The following is an 18,009-nucleotide window of genomic DNA, read 5'->3' on the forward strand; positions in this document are numbered from 1 at the left end:
GTGTTGTCCCCCGTCTGTGCGAAAATACTCGGATCTGAAAGGAGCGTGGAATGATGACCGTGCAGTATGAGTTTGTGGATCGGAGTAGGCCGATGGCGATATGATATCAAGAGAGGAGGAGGCCGAAGGAGTGAGAAAGCAAATGCAGACAGAGTCAGTCTGAATCGTTCCCGGCCCCGTAACATTCTCCATCTCCTGTAGTCCGTATGCACTACGGATATGGCATTCACGATCCTTGTCAGCTCGGTTGCTCCAGACCGAGCCAAGCAAAATTGACGGGCTGGAGTGCCGTCCGCTCTGTTGTATTTGATGTGCGGCAACAGAGGCCCTGAGAACTTGGAGAGGTTCGATATTCTTGCTTGCTCTCAGCCCAGCCAGCGAAGCCATTGGACCTTGTTGAAGGAGTCCAAAGGTGAGGAGGGAGGAGGTCACTGTTGCAGGGACGAAGGATGCCCTCCACTTTCACAACTCAAAGAGCTGCAGACTGCTTCCACTCGCATGCTGCGGAGAGCGGGTAGTTGAAGGGCGATGACGGAGGAGGATGGAGGATAGAGATGTTGACGCAGTAGTTGTGCTTTACTATACACAGTAGTAGCTCATCGACAGCCACACAACAGCCCCAATAGACAGTCACTACCTTGAGGCAGAGAGGAGGGGAACGGACGGATCAAGGGCATCGGGGTAAAAGCAGACTGACACGACTGGCTGGCAGGATGAACCAGGACCAGGACGGAGAACAGACGGAGATGGCAAGGATCAAGGATTCTGCTCAAGGCCTGGGGAAGAAGCGTTGACGATTTGAATCCACCCGAGCCAAAAAAGTTCCCAAGGTGTGGGGGTGATAAGGGACGTTCGGGCCAAGAAATTCCGGCCGGGCTCATGACTGGCTGGAATTCACGACAGAACTGGACAAGAGTGAACGCGGGACTAGCACGGGCGTTTGTGGCACCGCACACCATCACACACACTCTCTCTCCGATCTGGCGACGCATGGGTTTCTTCTCTAGCAGGGCCCAGGGGGTGGTCTTCCGTGGACAGGCACAGGGTATCCGTACAAGGAAAGGGGGCCTGGAATTCAAGGATTAGAAGAGAGGAGGAACATCCACAAGGCCCGACCAGGGAGTTTAGGAGATGGCAAAGAGTGGAGAGAGCCCCGAAGAGAGAGAGAAAGAGAGAAAGGGAATGCCCGGTCGGTCACTCGATCACTCACCCTCACTTATTCAGTGGTTCACTGGTCACTGGTTCAGCCGTGGAGATTCGAGCACGGGGAAGCTGACCGACACACAGAAAAGACTCGAGATTGACAGAGAGAAGGACGACAACCCCAGCCGAGGCCGACACTGCGCAGGACGATGTGGCAGGGAAACTCGAGGCGGTGGCGACGAGGAAGGACCCCATTTACACTGCTCCGTCCTCGGTACTCGCTTCACAGGAGCTTCAACAAGGCAGAGAGAGAGTCAGAAGGTTCGGACGCAAGCTGCACCTTGCCTTGCGCGAAGATGGAGAAAGAGTCGCAGAGTCAAAAGACACCTTAATCCATATTGACTACTCTGCCTGACCTGGCCTAAAGCACGCACTAACAAGCTTAAACTTGGTACATGCTCACTGCTCTGTCCGTACTGACACGCTCTCACCTACGGAGTACACTACCTCGGGTCCCATACTTTAAACCATGCCCTCGCCTGTCCGTTCTGTCTGCTCGCCTATGTACACTACTCCGTACGGAGGAGCACTCGCCTAATAGAACGTACCAGGGGGTGTGTGACCTGCGAATATGCAGAGACCTTTTGCGAGAACCAAAAAAGTAGTCGAAGAGGAGGAAGCTACTGCGTATCCGTACGGATACCTACTAGGCGGCCGCTGGCAACGAACAAAAGGACACTGGAGATAGCACGAGCCATCTCCTGGCGTCTCTGGGACATCGAAACGAGATACTGAAGATAGCGATTTAAATGTCGGCTTTTGATGTTGACCTTTGTGAATTAGTCGTGAGGATAGTCAAGTTCCCCCCGTCCATCGTTCGTAACGGCGACTTGGCGAAGAAGTGAGATGACGGGACGCGTGGGGGTCTTCTCACTCTCACTCTCACTCTCACTCTCATCCTCGCCTTTCCCCTCGACGGTTCGACCTGAACTGACCTGACTTGAAATGACCTCACCCAACCCCCAACCCATCCGTCATGAGCAACTCTTTCGAGGCTCATCGGGTCTGTGATCATCTTCAGATCATCTGATGTCGTCGAATCAGCTCAGGTGGTTCATCTGCACCTTCACCGTTGATGACTGGCAGGCATCTACTGCGGTGAACTCATTCGACATGGTATGCGTGACACTGTTTATCCAGACACAATGCCCTCTCGATCAAGGGCCGCAATGACGCCATTTCTACCACCGGCAATCCGAGCACTTGAAGAGTTTCACTACCTGGTGGCGCATGTTCACTGCCGTGCCTTACCCACCATGCAACATATTCTCGCGCCCGCATTGTGCCGTAAGCCACCTTGGCTACCATTCTTCAACCGCGGTTAGCAGACAAGAAGAAGGCACGCAAAAAACAATGCATGGATCCACCATCGTGACTTTGTAAGTTACTGTGTATAGTACAGAAATTGGGCAGCTAGACTAGGGGTGAGACAGCGGCAGATGGAAAGAGGAAGGGTGTGTAAAAGATGAGATAGCAAAGAATACATAGCAAAGTCGAGATCGGGGGAGGGGATGACCGTTCACACTACTAAATGCCAAGGCAATACGAACCGAGGACCCTTTTTGCTTGGCAAAGGGGTGTGTAAGAGAGTGGAAAAGTGAGGCTCCATATGTCAAAGTTTTGTGATATCCATGTCCCGGCCCATCATCGTGCTATGCCTATCCATACACTTACTTTATCATACTTACCTCGGTTTGTGCCTTCTTTTGAACAAGACTTTTTCCCGGCAAGGGACGAGGGGGCCGGCCGGGGGTGGGAGCTTTAATTCTTTTAGTGGCAATTCTGGACCAATTCATAGCCGTTTTGCGATTCAGCGATTCAGGGTGAGTTTCTCGCATTTCATCTATTTCCACGAGTAATGAACGAGGCCAATATCCGGTCCAACTTGACCGAAAACCCAATTTAAACTATTCTTACACTTTCACTGCCCTCCCAGGGTATCCGATGTGTGTGTTTTCATGTTTTTTACCGCGCCCGAATCCCCGATGATCACGCGACTTGCCCGAGAGACTTTTCTGCCCGTTGTTCTAGAAACGGACACCAGGATAGGCCTCATCGCGGCTATTTTCTTCCATATCCAATTTCCGCGCCTCTCCATCCCATCCATCGTACAGAGCGCACCCCCTTCCCCTGTCCTACTTCCCCTATCCTGTTATCCTCGGCATTTTCATTCTCGTCTTCTTTCATCCCTTCAGCCGCGCCACTTGAACCGGCTCTGCCTCAACATGTCCAGCAAACCCGTGGGTAAAACCCCCTTGTCCACGACAACCAGGCTGCCGAACCGCGCGACCATGTCCTTGCCGTAGAGCCCGCACACCCACTGCTCGTAGCCGCTGAGTCCATACCAGCCCGCCGGCGTGGTCTTAAGCGCGGCCTCGACCTCGCCCCTGAGCTCAATCGCCTTGGTGGCCGGCGTGTGCCGCAGCCTGTCGAGCGCCCGGCTCAGCGCCGGCGACGTGCGCCTCCGGTGCCGCGAGAACTCCTCGTAGCTCATGAACGGCTGGTCCCGTAGGTCTCTGTAGTCGTCCGCGAGAAGCCACGGCGCGTGGTGTCGGGCCCCGGAGATGTCGAGGTTGCTGCCAGGCCCGCTGCCGCCGCCGGCCCCCTCAGTGTCTTCCTCGTAGGCCGACTTTTTGAACCTGTACTCTGCCTCCTCCTCGGCCAGGAAGTCGTCCATGATGTCGTCGGGGTCCTCGATGACGTCGTCGCGGATCAGATAGAGGTGAATAAAGGGGTTCTGGAGTCCCAGGCCGCCCAGAGAAACGGGGAAGTATAAGTAACCGTCAGGGATGTCCTCGACGCCGAATCGATCGCCAATGAGCCGCTTCAGGTGCGCCCCGGCCCCGCCAGCGCCAAACAGCCTCTCCTGAATGCGGTGGAACGTCGCTAGCATGCTATCCACGTGCTGCCGGGAGTAACAGTTGGCGAGCTGGGCGCAGTTGGTTTTGAAGAAGCGAGCGCCGTAAATGTTCCACGCCTGGATCCAGTCAAAGATGCTGCTGCACGCCTCCAGCTGCAGCCGCAGCTCGTCAATGTGCACGTCAATCTTGTCCTGGTCCAGGAGGAAACGCCCAGACGTCGGATCGAGCTTGAGGAATCCCCACACGACATCGCCTGATGGCAGACGACCCCGTGCCGTCGTCGTAGCACCCGTACCCGGAGGCATGGACCGTTGCTGTTGCTGTTGCTGTTGCTGTTGTTGGTTCGACCCGGCTACCGGGGGCGCGGCGGCGGCGGCGGCGACCCTGACGCTTCCCGTCTTGTCCCAGTTGATCTCCAGCCCTGTGAGGTTGACAAACTCAGTCATCGTCTCCCACGCCCGGGTGCAGGTTTCGAGACCGCCCCATAGCCACATGTCGTCGTGCAGCCGGTAGAGGCGGCAACCATCGGCTCGTTGATTGACGGCAAAGTCCATGCAGAAGAGCATAGTCTCGGCAATGAAATCCGCCAGGGGCGTGCTCAGGGGCGTGCCTCTCCTCCGGATCTGGGCCGGCGCGTCTGACGGGTCGTCGCTGAAGCGTAAAGGGCACTCGAGCATCCCCCTAAAGAGGCCGGTCCACTCGTCGTCGACGCCGAAGAATTCGAGCACGGCGAAGATGGACGAGTGCGGCACGCTGGGGCCGAACCACTTTAGATCGGACCGGATGACGGTCACGTCGCTCCCGAGCCGCGTCTGCATGATGATCTCGGACTGCATGAGGTGCAAGAGGTTCTGTACGACGGCGACGTGCGACTTGCGGCTGTCCCCCTTCTTCTCCTTCCCGTCCGAGCCGTAGCCGCCTCGCTCCTCTGCCAAGGTCTGCGGCAGCTGGTCCAGCAGGATCTCCGACTTGAAGTGCTGCTTGAGCTTCTTCTCCACCGAAACGGGGCTTTCGATGCGTGGCCCCGTCTTCAGGAAGAATCGTCTGCGGCGAACGTCTTCCTTGCTCATGGGCTTCGTCGCATCCTTTTCCACGCCCGCGCTTTCGAGGAACGCGACGAGGAACCCGCGTATCTTGACGGCCCACAGCTTGCCGATGTGGTGAATGAAGATGGCCTGTAGGAGGTCATCGTCGGGGTAGAATCGGTAGCGTCCGTTGAGTTGCCGTCGCACGTCGACCTCAGTCGCGCTGTCCCAGGCCCAGTTCTGCCGAGTTTGCATCCGCATGTTCAGCACATCGGCGATCTCGCACAGAACGACCTTGTTGTTCAGAAAGTCGTTGAGCGTCGTCCTCTTCTGGTCCGTGAGGGTATCCGTCCGGAGGAGGCCGCGGATGGTGTTCATCAAAGAATCCTCGTCAAAGTGCGTCTTGTCGTCCCACGTGTCCTGAAACTTCTTGACGTTCTCTTTCAGTTCCAGAAATGCCCGGTGAATGTCCTTGGAGGATGATACGAAGAGGCTCTCGAGGTAGCTTTTGATGGCCAGGCTATCCGTCTCCTTCGCATGGAAAACATAGCGCTCCCACGTCGCTCGCTGTTGGTGCATCTCCTCCCTACCCACGGGCACGAATCCCGACTCAACTCCGTGGCCAGCAGCCTTCCCGGCGGAGATCCATTCGTTGACGAGTTTGCCGTAGAGTTCGGCGTATCGATATTTTGCCGACTGAACGTCGAGTTCGTTGCGTACGCTGTTCTCATAGTCGTGGAGGAAGTCGTCGGTAACGCACGGGTCAAATTCGGCTTGCTGAACGAATCGCTTGAGATTGTCGATGGATAGTAGTGAGCCATCGTCCAAGGGTGCCATGGCAGGGAGCCTCTCGACCCGGTCGACTAAGAGCTTCGCCCTTTTCCGACTGTCCGTCTCATAGGCCGCATCATCTAGTAGGGCTCGCTTCCCTGACTCATATGAAGCCTTCTGCTTATCCAACTGGCTAAGCTTCACACTTGTGATGGTGTGAAGAGTCTGAGATAGGATATCGGAGGACGCCATTTTCGACGTGTGGAGTGAATGAGAATGAGAGTAAGATGTAAAGGATGAGTGGTGGTGATGCTGAGTGAGTGAGAAGTGAGGTGAGAGAGACACTGGTCAAGTATGCTTTAATAAGAATATCATCTCAAAGCTGCCTCATCGAAGCTGAGAAACAAAACGAGTTGAGGCCATTTTCTCACGCCGAACACTCGTTCGGCGTCAGAGTCCTCATTCCTTGGATTCGATTCTGTGATGGGCAGTGTGGCTGCGGTCAGACACCACCGACATGGTCGAGTGGAGATGAGAGGAAACTGAGGCCATTTTCCGGCGGCCTCAGTGGAAACCATATTTGGGGAGGACAATCGTCTTGGACAACATGCGCCAAAACGAACAAGATCCGTTTTCACCATGCATTTCATTTCCTTCTTTCCAATACGCATTTTCGAGGCCAAATCGGCGGCGCATAGCACACTCGCGCAGAAAAGAAAGAATAATGAGATCCACCTCGTACCTTGGCTGCTGGACCTTTTCGATCCGGGCGTGCTCGCTCGCTTATCGGTGTCTTTCTGCCGTGAGTTGAAGATGAGTTTTCCGGCACGTTAGAATCGTTTTCCGTTTTCAAACCCCGCCCGTCGTGAGATGCTTTCGAGGCCCTTGATTGAAGGGAGCGTCATGAGCGTTGATAATGGCCTCCTCCAATTTCGGTTTTCTCTTTTCCCCAAATGTCGAGTCGAATCACAAAGGTCCCTCATCCCAGCGCCAAGATGAAGATGGAGGAAGTGAGGCCAAGTTAAAGAAAGAACCCAAGGGCGCACTGCACGAGGAGTGACAGGGCACACCGACATCGGCAGTGACGTGATTGCAAGGTTGTGTCGCTGGTGGGTAAGATAAGGAAGGCATACGCAATGCTTCGGGAATTACTTACCCAATAAACTCTTCGGTGGAAGGGTCTTTGGGCCGTTGCTCAAGACTCAATGAAGATTAGCCGGGGCGGGTTACTATGTGGCGTCCTCTACACTCCTCTTTTGCAGACTTGTTCCAGCGTCAGCGCCCATCTTATCGTACGCATCTGTGGCTGACATCTCCTCCATCTCTACTATCTCTATCTCCGTGCTGACTCTCAAGACTCAGAGTGCCCGGCGGCCCGCCTTAGACGTCCTGCACAGTTGCCTTTTGCGGACAGACGGCCGGGCACAGCTGCCAGGGGGGCCACGGGGGCGCACGCCGAGATTCGGGGTCCGGGGAACTGCTGTCTGTTTTGTCACTGTGAATCTTCAGCAATGACATTCTGTTTCCGGGAGCGTTTGGATTACATAAGACACAAGCCGGAAAGCTTATCCCGATAATACGAAAAGAGCATTGACCCAATAGGTCGAACGTCATTAACACACTCAAGACATATCGACAGCGACGTTGACGAATGACTTTCAAGGACTCAACTCCGCACCGGTAAAGGCAGTAAAGGGAAACTCAGGTTGGAAGCCGAAGCAGAGGGGGAGAGAACTTCACCATTAAACATGACGGCAGACGAGGAGCAGACGCGCCGCCTGGCCGCCACCGAGCAGAGCTCAGAGACGACGCCGCTGCTCAACGGCACCACAAACACGACCAGCAATGGGACTGCCGCTGCCGCCAACGACGACGAGACCACCGTTGTCGCCGAGACGGTCTCCGGCACCCGCCTGGCCCTCATCCTGGGCACTTCCTACTTTGGCGTCTTCCTTGGCGCCATCGACAGCACAATCATCGCCACCCTCTCCGGCCCCATCTCCAGCGAGTTCAAGTCCCTGAGTCTCATGAGCTGGCTCGCCACGGCCTACCTCATCTCCAATGCCGCCTGTCAGCCCATCTCGGGCAGGCTGACCGATATCTTTGGCCGTGGTCCCGGCCTTGTCTTCAGCAACCTCTTCTTCGCGGCCGGCAACCTCATCTGCGGCCTCGCCCGCACCGAGTCCGTCATGATCTTTGGCCGCGTCGTGGCTGGCATCGGCGGCGGAGGGCTCATGTCCATCTCCACCTTTCTCGGCTCCGACCTCATCCCCCTGAGGCAGAGGGGCATCTACCAGGGCATCGGCAACATCGCCTACGGCTCCGGCGCCATGCTCGGCGGCGTCTTCGGCGGTCTCATCAACGACCATACGGCAATGGGCTGGCGCCTCGCCTTCCTCGTCCAGGTGCCCCCCGTGCTCGTCTCCGCCGTGCTCGTCGCCGTCCTCGTAAAGGTCCCGCCCAAGGCCTCGGATAAGTCCTACCTGGCGCGCATCGACTTCTTCGGCGTCTTCCTGACCATCTCCTTCCTCGTGCTCCTCCTGCTCGGCCTCAACGCAGGTGGAAACCTAGTCCCCTGGGTCCACCCCCTGCCGCTCACCACGATACCCCTCTCCGTCGTCGCCTTCGTCGGCTTCATCGTCTGGGAGAGCAGGGTCAAACAGCCCATCATCCCCGTCCGCCTGCTCGCGAACCGCACTATCCTCGCCGCCTGTCTGACCAACCTACTGTGCACCATGGTCATGATGATGGCCATCTTTTACGTGCCGCTGTACCTCCAGGTCAACGGGCTATCTGCCACGCAGGCAGGTCTCCGCATCTTGACATCACCTCTGGGCGTCTCCATCATGTCTGTCGGCGCCGGCTACATCATGAAGCGGACCGGGAAATACGTGATCCCGGGAATCAGCGCCCTGGTTCTTTTCAACACTGGCATCATCGTCCTCACGCAGTTCAACGAGAACACGCCCGCGTGGGTCAACTATGTCGTCTTCTTCCTGGTGGGAGGAGGCTACGGAGCCATGTTGACCATTACGCTGCTCGGCTGCATTGCTGCCGTCGACCATTCGCAGCAAGCAGTCATCACGTCAGCGACATGTAAGTCATCCTGGGTTATGTGCAAAACCATCCGCATAGACTAATGAATCCATAGACTTGGCCCGCAGTCTCGGGGGTACCATCGGCATCACCATCGGTTCCGCCGTCTACCAGAACGTGCTGAGAGTCAAGCTCTGGGAACGCTTCGGCGACTATCCCAACGCCGCCAAGATCATCGGCCGCATCAGAGACGACCTCGACGAGCTCAAGAACCTCCCGCCCGGGTGGAAGCCGGGAGTAATTGACTCCTTCCGGGAGGCCTTTGGCAGCGTCTGGTACACAATGCTCGGACTTTCCATCCTCGCCCTCGTATTCATCTCCTTGATGAGGCAGCATGTTCTCCACTCGACCTTAGAAAGAAGATGAGATGAGAAGGGGTTCGCGTGACTCGGTGAGCAAGAGCCTCAGGTTCACTCACTCACAAGCACAAACCGCCGGCCACCGCCTCGATACCCTCCATAATAGATAAATTTACTTATTACTATCACCAAGGCCCGTGACGTAGCGGAGAATGTCCTACCTTAGTTCGAATCGCTCCGCACCCATGGGTCCCGGGTTCGAGTCCCGTCTTCTTCTAGTAAAAATCCTTGCATCGCTACACCTGAGGCTGGTAAGAGCCTCCTCGGATCTTTCGTAGGCTCCCTATAGGGAGCTGAGCTTTTGCGATTTTCGTCTAACTCTCTATCTTTTTTTTTCTCGCTAGGACAGTTAAGTGGCAGTAGCTGTGTAAGTATGATGTTCTTTTCTACGCATTTTTTCGATATTCTTGGCATGATGGCAACTTGTTTCATTGCGTAGGGTGAAGATGAGCATTAAAGTCAACTCGTTGCAGAGGAGGGTAAAAGCGTCATCTTAGCAAGTAGTCAGAAGCGTCGCCGTCACTGCTTTTGTTGGGTCTGTAGATGCCTGCCACTGAGCATTAAGACTCGATAGAGCCCAAGCAGACTGGCAGTGGGCAAAGCAATATGCCACGAGCCACGTGAGCGATGCATGATATCTAGAGACCTAGCGTCGGCCACATCGGCGGCAAGATAGAAGTAATTCACTGGCAATAGATCATTCCTTGGCAGACCTAAATGCGCACATGAAAGACGGCTTAAGTGGAAGATGCGAGGAATCCCTTGGCAAAGGATGAGATGGGAAGATATGATTCGGATTGTGTCTGTCCCACATCCATGGGCTCAGCTACATATCAAAGAGACCTTGTACACAAATTTCTATACGTATGCCAGCGTATTGTCATCCCGGATCTTGCCTGTAGCCTTGATGGTGGCCTCGTTGCCTGCAACACAAGGGCCTCGAACAATGATCTAGTTTGCAGCGTTAGTTGTGCGGCCGGGATTCGGAAGGCCATCAAACTCACCTCTCCCTGATATTCCTGATCGGCATTCTTATGCTGTTCTGTATCTCTTAAGAGGATCTCAGTGCTCGTCAGAGGAGGACCGAAGTGCGACTGCTTATCCTCATGCACTCTATAATCGTAGTAACCAGTTTGAGCGACAGCTCCGGCAACCTTGGGCGCGGCCAAAGCGTAGATGACTCTAGCGCCTGTGAAAATGCGAAGATCGGAAAGTTCTCGTGACGACAAAGGCGGCGAGCCAGCCCCGACCCTATCCGCGACATAAAGAAGACGCAGCTTTCCAGGGGTCTTGCCGATAGCTGGTCGAGATGCACTGTTGAAACGTGCCGCGGCGGATGCAACGGGCATCACACCACTCTCTGTGAGGCTGCGGGACTGAGCCCAGTGAGCAACTTTAGCCAAAGCAGAGGTCAGGCGGTTAGTTGCTTCCTGGTGGGTCTTCAACAGAGTCTCGGGAGCGGCCACCAAGACTGTAGGAGCAACTCCCTGGGTAGCCAGAGCCAAGTCCGTGACCTTTCCAGCCACTGAGTTGAGTGCGACAGATGAGTTGGAGAACAGAGCTGCCAATGTGAGGATTAAGGTATGGATGTTCGTAAGAGAGTCGGCAGGAAGGAACAGATCAGAGGGGCTCAGGCGTTGGGTAGTTGGGATCGCAGCGAGCTGAGCGGCAACACCGGCAACCAAGTTGGACTGAGTGAAGCGCACCATCTCTTCCATGGTTCCGGGCTTGGATTGCCAGAAAGTCACCACATCCTTCGGTTCAATTTCCTTGTCGACAGGGGGCACCTCTCTCGCGGCATCGACTGGTGCATCACGGAGGATCTCTTGCCATGTCGCAACGTTGACACTGCCGCCCATGCCTTCGGGAACTTCATTCCAGTCCATGTGAGAACTTCCCTCATCTACAACCCAGATGAGTTGGCGGAGAGCGGGGTATGCCTTGACGACCGAGTCAAAGGGGAACGCGCCAGGGGCTGTTATAACGGTATCGGCGGCAGAACGGCGGAGCATCGTCACGAGTTCCTCGTCTGACACATCAAATGGGATCAGAATGGCTGTGAGGTTCGGGTAAAAACTGCAGGCGAAAAGCGTCACCAAAAGCTCGATAGAGTTTGGCAGGTAAACGGCTACTCGGATGCCGCCCTGCTCGTGAATGTGCTGTCCGATGAGATTGATTTGACGAGTGATGTCATCTGCGCGGCCTTAGAGAAGTTGATCACGGCGCAAAAGAAGGGTACTCACCAAGTTGATGCTCGATAACATTCTCGGAGCCCAGTACCGTCAACAAGCGGCCCTTGCCTACAACTGGCTTGCCCTCCTCAGAAGCGCCAGTCGCCGCTCTTCTCCAGATATCCCGAAGATCTCCATCACGTCCCCTCGCCCACTTCGAAGCACCGGGGTCCTTGACGTTGAGTCCGCTGTTCAGGGGCATGCCGTGAGGGGCAGAGTGGGATCGGTAGACGGGAGATTCCGCTGGTTGGCGAACGGGAGAGCCTTGCGCTTGACGGGCAAGCAGCATGGGATGGGTATCGGGATCCTGGCTAGAGACGATTCGGTAGGTAACGATGGCGACGAGAAAAGTGACGAGGGCAGTGGTATAAGTGTTCCATTGTCCGAAGAAGCCCGAGACACCCTCGTCCATCTGGTGCATGATGTTGTCAAAGAAGCCCATCTTGGGCGGCGCGATGGTGGGAGTAATGCGAGACGGGTCGAGCTTCGGGGTTCGTCGTCAGTTGAGGAGTATGCGTGCTGGTGGAAGCAAAACGACAAAAGGCTTTACGTGGCCCGCATGGAAAGCTCGGAGGGTTAACAAAAGGGAAGAGCATGAGGTGAGGCGGTGCCGCGGAGCTCGAGCTCGGAGGTTTCTTGGTGCTGAGCCTTGAGGTGGGTTGTGCTGGCAGTCAACGGCGGGGATCTGACGTCCCCCCCGGCTTCCGTTGTTGCGACTACCTAGGTGCTTCTCGAAAGCGAGCTGGGCGAGGTACCTTACTCGTACCGCGTCCAGGATTCTCCAACAGCCGGACTACTAGCACACTGCGCGTCTCCGGCCTGCCTTTCTGCGTAGTCAGGGCGGGAGTTCCCAAGCTTCGGAAAGTCTAACCAAGTGTTTCCGATGTCGAGGCTACACTTCTCTGTATCTTCAGGTAGTCTCGTTAAGGCTGCCCCGGGTCGCGAGAGGACTCGAGTGATCCGCAGCGGATGTGTAAGACACTTTGACAAGTTGTACTTTGCGATACTTAGGGGACCATTGCACCCTGAAGTGAGCTGTGAGCGGTACGGACCTCAACTGCTCCTGAGAAACGGCAAGAGCAAGCCACATGCCCCACTAGGCAGGAGCGCAGGTATCCACTTCGCAACAGACTACTCCCTGCCGGTTGCTGTGGTCCGTGTGGCTGGAGTATTGTTTTTCTGCCACTGCTTTGCGAGATGCTGTAGCCAATGCTTCCTGCCGCATCCATCACCATCGACAACCCGACTTGAAGCGGCGCATCGAAGCACGCGAGCGCTCGGCGACAGCGCAGCGTCTAAGAGACTTTTTACTAACATCAAACAGGTTTGCCAAATCACTGGGAAGAGTAAGTCGCATTGATCATGACGGACGGATGTGTAGACCTGCAGATGACTGGAACTAACTCTCGTGCAACAGGCTTTGACCCTGACTGTGGTCACCGCACGACGACCTCTATTCCTCGATCTCACCTCTCAGTCTTGTCAATATTTGCTGAAACAATGTCTTCGTCGGCGAGCCGAGCTGCTGTCAGCACTCCCGTCAAGTCGACGCCGCAAAAGCCCACCCCTATCGTCGACAGTCCTGGCACATGGAGACATCCACGCCTGAATGAGATCACGAGACGGCGGAACGCAACGACATTTTCCGAAAAGAACGTTAGAAGAATAGCTCTGAACGTCGGCTTCCTTCTCAGTCTCTGGCTGTCCCAGATCTTTTCGCGTTCATACGTTCCCGCACAATGGTACGCCTTCCGCTGGCACTCACGAGTGCGACCTCTGCTAACTAGCTGAGCAGGTTTAGTAGCTCCTTGCGCTCATATCTGGGTTGGGCATACTATCTGGTCCAGCTCATTCCGCTAGTGAACATTGGCATGGCTATGCTGCCTCTACTTCGATCGGCCGACGATCTTTCCGACATTCCCTTGACGCCCGCTCAGCGCCAACTTCTCGGACTGCCGCCTAGTTCTGCAGCAGCTACACCTGATGCTGTTTACAGTACCCCGCCACGTTACTCGCGGACGCCTTCTCTGGCAGGTTCGCCCGCGAGCAACCGGAGCTTCTCTGGTTCCCCGCTTTCCGGCAGAGGCAGCCCAGCTCTTGGAAGCTCTTTCAATGGAAACGGACAATCTTACTCTCCTTCGCCTCTTCACAACAGCCCCTCCAAGTTCTCGGCCAGCTTGAACAGCAACCGGAGATCGTCCTTTGGGTCTTCTACGAACCTGGCAGCAAGTACTGCATCTTCCCTCTTCCCTGATCCGGGAACGCCGAGCCCCTCTACCGGAAAGCGCACCAGCGTAGGACTGAACAACAAGTGGCTCTACGAGAGAGGGAGGAGGTCGTCAGGTGGTACCTGGATGCATTAGGCGACGACGGCGCACTACGCTTTCAGGGCTTAGAGGGAATTTGGAAGATGAATGACTGCAGTCAGTGGGATGGATACCTTGCGAAAGGCGTTTAGGTGTAATGTTTCTCATGGGGTGGAGACAAAGGCTGACTAGATGCCCTACAATAAAGTCAAAAGTCCCCAGACTGTACATAAATGTTCGCATGGGTCATATAAATCAATCGCGGAACTGAACTTCAAGGGTCCCGTCTCAATCTTGAAGTAATAGACCTGTGTCATTGCGCCCCTACTCAGATGCAGTAGCTCCAGTTTGTTCCCGTTTCAAGCTTCAGGATGAGGTAGCTGGTTGGGCACCAGGCCAGCATCCTAAGCATGGCCAACCCGAAGGAATTGGGAAACTTCAGCTTCAACTAAAAGTACTGTGAATCAGAGAGATGATTGCAGTCTGCGGCTTTATTGTTTCGGCGAGGCTTATGAGATTCGAGAGCTACCTACCTATCCAATTCGAAGTAGGTACCTTAACTGCATAATGGAAGTCCTTAAAGTTTAGGGTGGTACGTACCTCGGTATGGAGGTCTGGCACGGAGAATGGGAAACGGGACGGGGACGTGGACTTTTGAAATACGCCCGGCGAACTGCCACCCCGCTCTTTCCCCTTCATTGGCCAAACATCAATTCGCGACCCGCTCTTCCGCCATTACGTAGCACTCAGTACTCCGTACGTCTCTGGGAATCTGGTGTCTGGAACACTAGACCGTCGACCTCCCAAGCTTCTTCTTTCCGTCAGAAACATTTCTACGGATAGTATGCCCCCTCTGTGACAACATGGGCGCCAGCGATTCGAAGCTTGTCTTCAAGAAAGGCATCTTCAGGCTTTCTGAAGAGCGACACATTCCCGCCGATGACCCCTACTGGACTTCTGTATGTCAGCTTGTGAGGTGTCCTCTTTGCCCGCGATACTGACCCAGCCCGCCCGTGTAGTTTTGGGAGCTTCCCGAATCCTCAGAGGATATCTTCAGCCTTTTCGCCCCCGCCGACATTCGTCGCACTCGAGACAAGGCCCTAGAGAATTTAGAAACTCTAATATTGGCATTAACATCACGCCTGTTCATCCTGCGCCACCATCCTTCGTTCCCCGATCCCGAAATCGCTCCCGAACGCGATGCTCTCAATTGCGTCCGCGTCCTGACGCGCATCCTTCCCTTCATCTACGAGGCAGATAATCTTGCAGCATGGGAGGAGCGGTTCTTCTGGGGTGCGCGGAGGAAGAGAACTAGGCAATCTGCGATTGCTGCCGAAGTGCTGTTTGACGGGGCTCAAGAAGGCCAGAAACCGCCCAAGAACGAAAATGAAGACTTCGAAGATGCCAAACCCCTCGCCGAAGAGCTCATCGACACACTGGTCGACTTGCTCTTCTTCTCAGACCTCACTCTACCTAGGCAGCCTAGTGGGCGGCCAAAAGTGTCATACGCCATCTGGCAGAGTGGTGTAGGCTGCAACACATCAGTGGCGACCACCAAAGAATTCGAGAGTAATCGTAGCGAGATACTCCGCTTGCTACTCACTATGACTAGCCAGAGCATGTACATGTCATCAAACGTGCTTCCGCAGAGAGGAATTCGAGCCTTGACGCATATCTGCACGTGCCCTGATAAGCAGGTCGTGCTATCAGTCTTGTGCTCGTTGCTCAACACTGTATGTGAAGCAGCTCGTTCTCTATCGCTTGGCTCCATGCTGACAGACGCAGACCCTCAAGTACAATCCAGCTACCTGGCGTGTACCATACAATACCCTGGTCTTCAAGGACGAGAAGCAGATACTGGTGACATACACACTCCAGCTTTTGCTAGTCTTCCTGTTGTACCCAATTCCCGAGCAAAACGGCACGACTCCCAAGAACTATTACCGCCACTTCCTTGGCAGACTCCATCGGCCACAAGACTTTCAGTTCATCGTCGACGGCATGACACGGATTCTCAACCAGCCGCTCCATGAGAAGAGCTCGTATCTTCCCAGTGGGCAAACCAATGCCAGATTTGCGCCAGAGATCATCATGCTCTTTTGGGAAATCACTCAGTGCAACAAGAGATTCAGATCGTTCATCATCGATACTGAGCGGGTCCATGACTTTGTCGTGCTAACTCTTTTCTACGCTCTGGAGTACAAGAATGACGCATCCAAGCAAGGCGTTGTGAGAATGTGTGCTTTTCTGCTGCAGACGCTGAGTGTTGAGAAGAACTTTGGCGCCAATCTCAACAGAAGATTCGAAGGCCAGGACAGCCTGCCTTTGGTTATCAGGATACCTGGCTTCAGTGGCACTCATGCGGATTTCCTGATACACGTAAGAGAGGTTCTGCTGCATTTGTGTCGATCTCAGCTAACAAAAGCAAGTCCATCTACAACCTCATCACCACGAGCCAAGGCAGACTGACAGCTATATACCCGGCTCTCATGGCTGTCATCAATAACATTGCCCCCTATCTGGAGGGGCTAAGCTCGGCATCTGCCTCAAAGCTCCTGCAACTATTTTCGTCCATGTCTTCACCTTCCTTCCTTCTCGCAAACGACAGCAATCACGATTTACTAAGGTCACTATTGGAGTCGATAAATTCAATTGTCGAACACAACTACCAAAGTAAGCCTCCATTTTAGCTGGGAGATGCAACACTGGCAATCACCTGACTACCTGGATCTTGTGGAATCCATCATGCTAACGTCTACACAGAGAATCCCGAGCTCATTTTCGCAATCCTGCGCAACAAGAAGCGGATAGAAGCATTGCGGACGTTCACCTTAGAGAGCGGTCAGGAGGAGATTGAGAGACGAAACCGTCGCCGCAAAGAATCAGCAGCCAATGGCGATGGGCTCGAGCCAAGTTCTGTGAGGAGCTCGGCAGAAAGTATCCGGAGCCCAACGATGTCTCATCCTCGACCTCCGACGTTAAGTGATGTCCCGGAAGAGGACGGTACGTTCGCGATTGGTGATGACGAGGACGATAGCGAGGACGAGGACCACCACCCAACGCCAGCGCAGTCGACCACGAGCGAAAATCCGTCTGTGGCATCGTCACAAGCATCAGTGGTGGAAGACGCCGTTCCGACACAACTCCGGGGTATGTCAGAAAAGGCCAGAGGCAAGATGCCCGCCGGCATGAGCAACTTCTCAAGACAAAACAGCACCACAAGTCTGGGCGGATATTCAGCAAGTGGACAGTCACAATCCGGTGGCTTTGAGCCAACAGCCAATTGGATTGAAAGCTGGTTACCAGAGCTGCCTCTTCACACTATTCTTACCGTAATTCAGCAGGTGACAGCCCTGTTGCCCAGGCAAGCCCTCGCAGGAGAGTCTGCAAACCGAGAGACACTCTTGAAGATCCAAGAAATCAAGCTGGTGGGAGTTGACCCAACACCACCACGAGTGCACTCTTTTGAGTGGTCGCAGCTCTCACTAGGATGGTACGAATCGTTGCTGTGGGGCTTTGTTTTTAGTAGCGAGATTCAGATCTCGAAGGGCACAGTTGGAATCTGGAATGGTACAGCGATCAAGCTGTTCAGGGTCCAGGAGACTGCACCTCAAGGGCCAAGTCTGGCATCGCCGAGGGGAGCCGTCGATGCTGTTGGAAGCAATATCGTGTCCCGAATCGGAGCTATGAACCTGCGAGGTCCCGGAGGTACACCGCCAGCAGCCAGTCAGCGTCCAGGATGATAATGCGATGAGGCTTACAGACGGGAGGTTTCTCAACATCTTGGTCTGATCCTCTGATGCGGGCCCGCGAGGACACTGGTTAGATCATTCGACACCCGAAGACGAGGCTCAGGGGAAGATGGCAAAGCACGATAGCAACACGACTTCAGGCTGAAGGACCGTCTCAGAAGCAGACATACCACAGTAGTGAATTTCGATCCTTGCGTAGAAAAGGGTCGGTGAAGGAGGAACAGATCGGTGAGAGACGGGGCCGAGAGTCCAGGAAGGTGCTAATCGCGCCATAGACCAACAGGGCGGCGCCAGGACAGGAATCAGGCACCGAGATCGCGTCAAGGTAGTGAGCTGTGGCAAACGACGCGTGTGTAGTCGAAGCGGGATTGAGCAGACATTGGCAGGCGGTAGGAGTTACAATCT

The 18,009-nt window shown here is 54.9% G+C and overlaps 6 protein-coding genes across 6 annotated transcripts; 3 read left to right on the plus strand and 3 right to left on the minus strand.

Annotated features, from left to right (window-relative positions):
* Positions 1–3,394: 3,394 nt before the first annotated feature.
* CCOS01_00947 (uncharacterized protein) lies at positions 3,395–6,112 on the minus strand (the record flags this gene model as incomplete). Its single annotated transcript, XM_060449143.1, has 1 exon — positions 3,395–6,112. The coding sequence occupies one exon, from the start codon at positions 6,110–6,112 to the stop codon at positions 3,395–3,397; it is 2,718 nt and encodes a 905-aa protein (XP_060320581.1).
* A 578-nt stretch (positions 6,113–6,690) lies between these two features.
* On the minus strand, positions 6,691–6,936 carry CCOS01_00948 (uncharacterized protein; the record flags this gene model as incomplete). The annotated part of the gene is made up of 1 exon (XM_060449144.1): positions 6,691–6,936. The coding sequence occupies one exon, from the start codon at positions 6,934–6,936 to the stop codon at positions 6,691–6,693; it is 246 nt and encodes an 81-aa protein (XP_060320582.1).
* Positions 6,937–7,608: 672 nt separating this feature from the next.
* CCOS01_00949 (major facilitator superfamily transporter) lies at positions 7,609–9,322 on the plus strand (the record flags this gene model as incomplete). The annotated part of the gene is made up of 2 exons (XM_060449145.1): positions 7,609–8,956; positions 9,012–9,322. 2 exons carry the CDS (start codon positions 7,609–7,611, stop codon positions 9,320–9,322), a joined length of 1,659 nt encoding a protein of 552 aa, XP_060320583.1.
* An 851-nt stretch (positions 9,323–10,173) lies between these two features.
* Positions 10,174–11,988, minus strand: CCOS01_00950 (uncharacterized protein; the record flags this gene model as incomplete). Its single annotated transcript, XM_060449146.1, has 3 exons — positions 10,174–10,266; positions 10,320–11,509; positions 11,559–11,988. 3 exons carry the CDS (start codon positions 11,986–11,988, stop codon positions 10,174–10,176), a joined length of 1,713 nt encoding a protein of 570 aa, XP_060320584.1.
* Positions 11,989–12,429: 441 nt separating this feature from the next.
* Positions 12,430–13,909, plus strand: CCOS01_00951 (nuclear pore complex component; the record flags this gene model as incomplete). Its single annotated transcript, XM_060449147.1, has 3 exons — positions 12,430–12,892; positions 12,964–13,288; positions 13,342–13,909. 3 exons carry the CDS (start codon positions 12,430–12,432, stop codon positions 13,907–13,909), a joined length of 1,356 nt encoding a protein of 451 aa, XP_060320585.1.
* An 806-nt stretch (positions 13,910–14,715) lies between these two features.
* On the plus strand, positions 14,716–17,595 carry CCOS01_00952 (high-temperature-induced dauer-formation protein; the record flags this gene model as incomplete). Its single annotated transcript, XM_060449148.1, has 5 exons — positions 14,716–14,811; positions 14,872–15,585; positions 15,638–16,231; positions 16,282–16,525; positions 16,616–17,595. 5 exons carry the CDS (start codon positions 14,716–14,718, stop codon positions 17,593–17,595), a joined length of 2,628 nt encoding a protein of 875 aa, XP_060320586.1.
* Positions 17,596–18,009: the final 414 nt, after the last annotated feature.

The sequence above is a fragment of the Colletotrichum costaricense genome (assembly GCF_030867565.1).
Source record: "Colletotrichum costaricense strain IMI 309622 chromosome Unknown Scaffold_1.1, whole genome shotgun sequence".
Classification (NCBI taxonomy): Eukaryota; Fungi; Ascomycota; class Sordariomycetes; order Glomerellales; family Glomerellaceae; genus Colletotrichum; species Colletotrichum costaricense.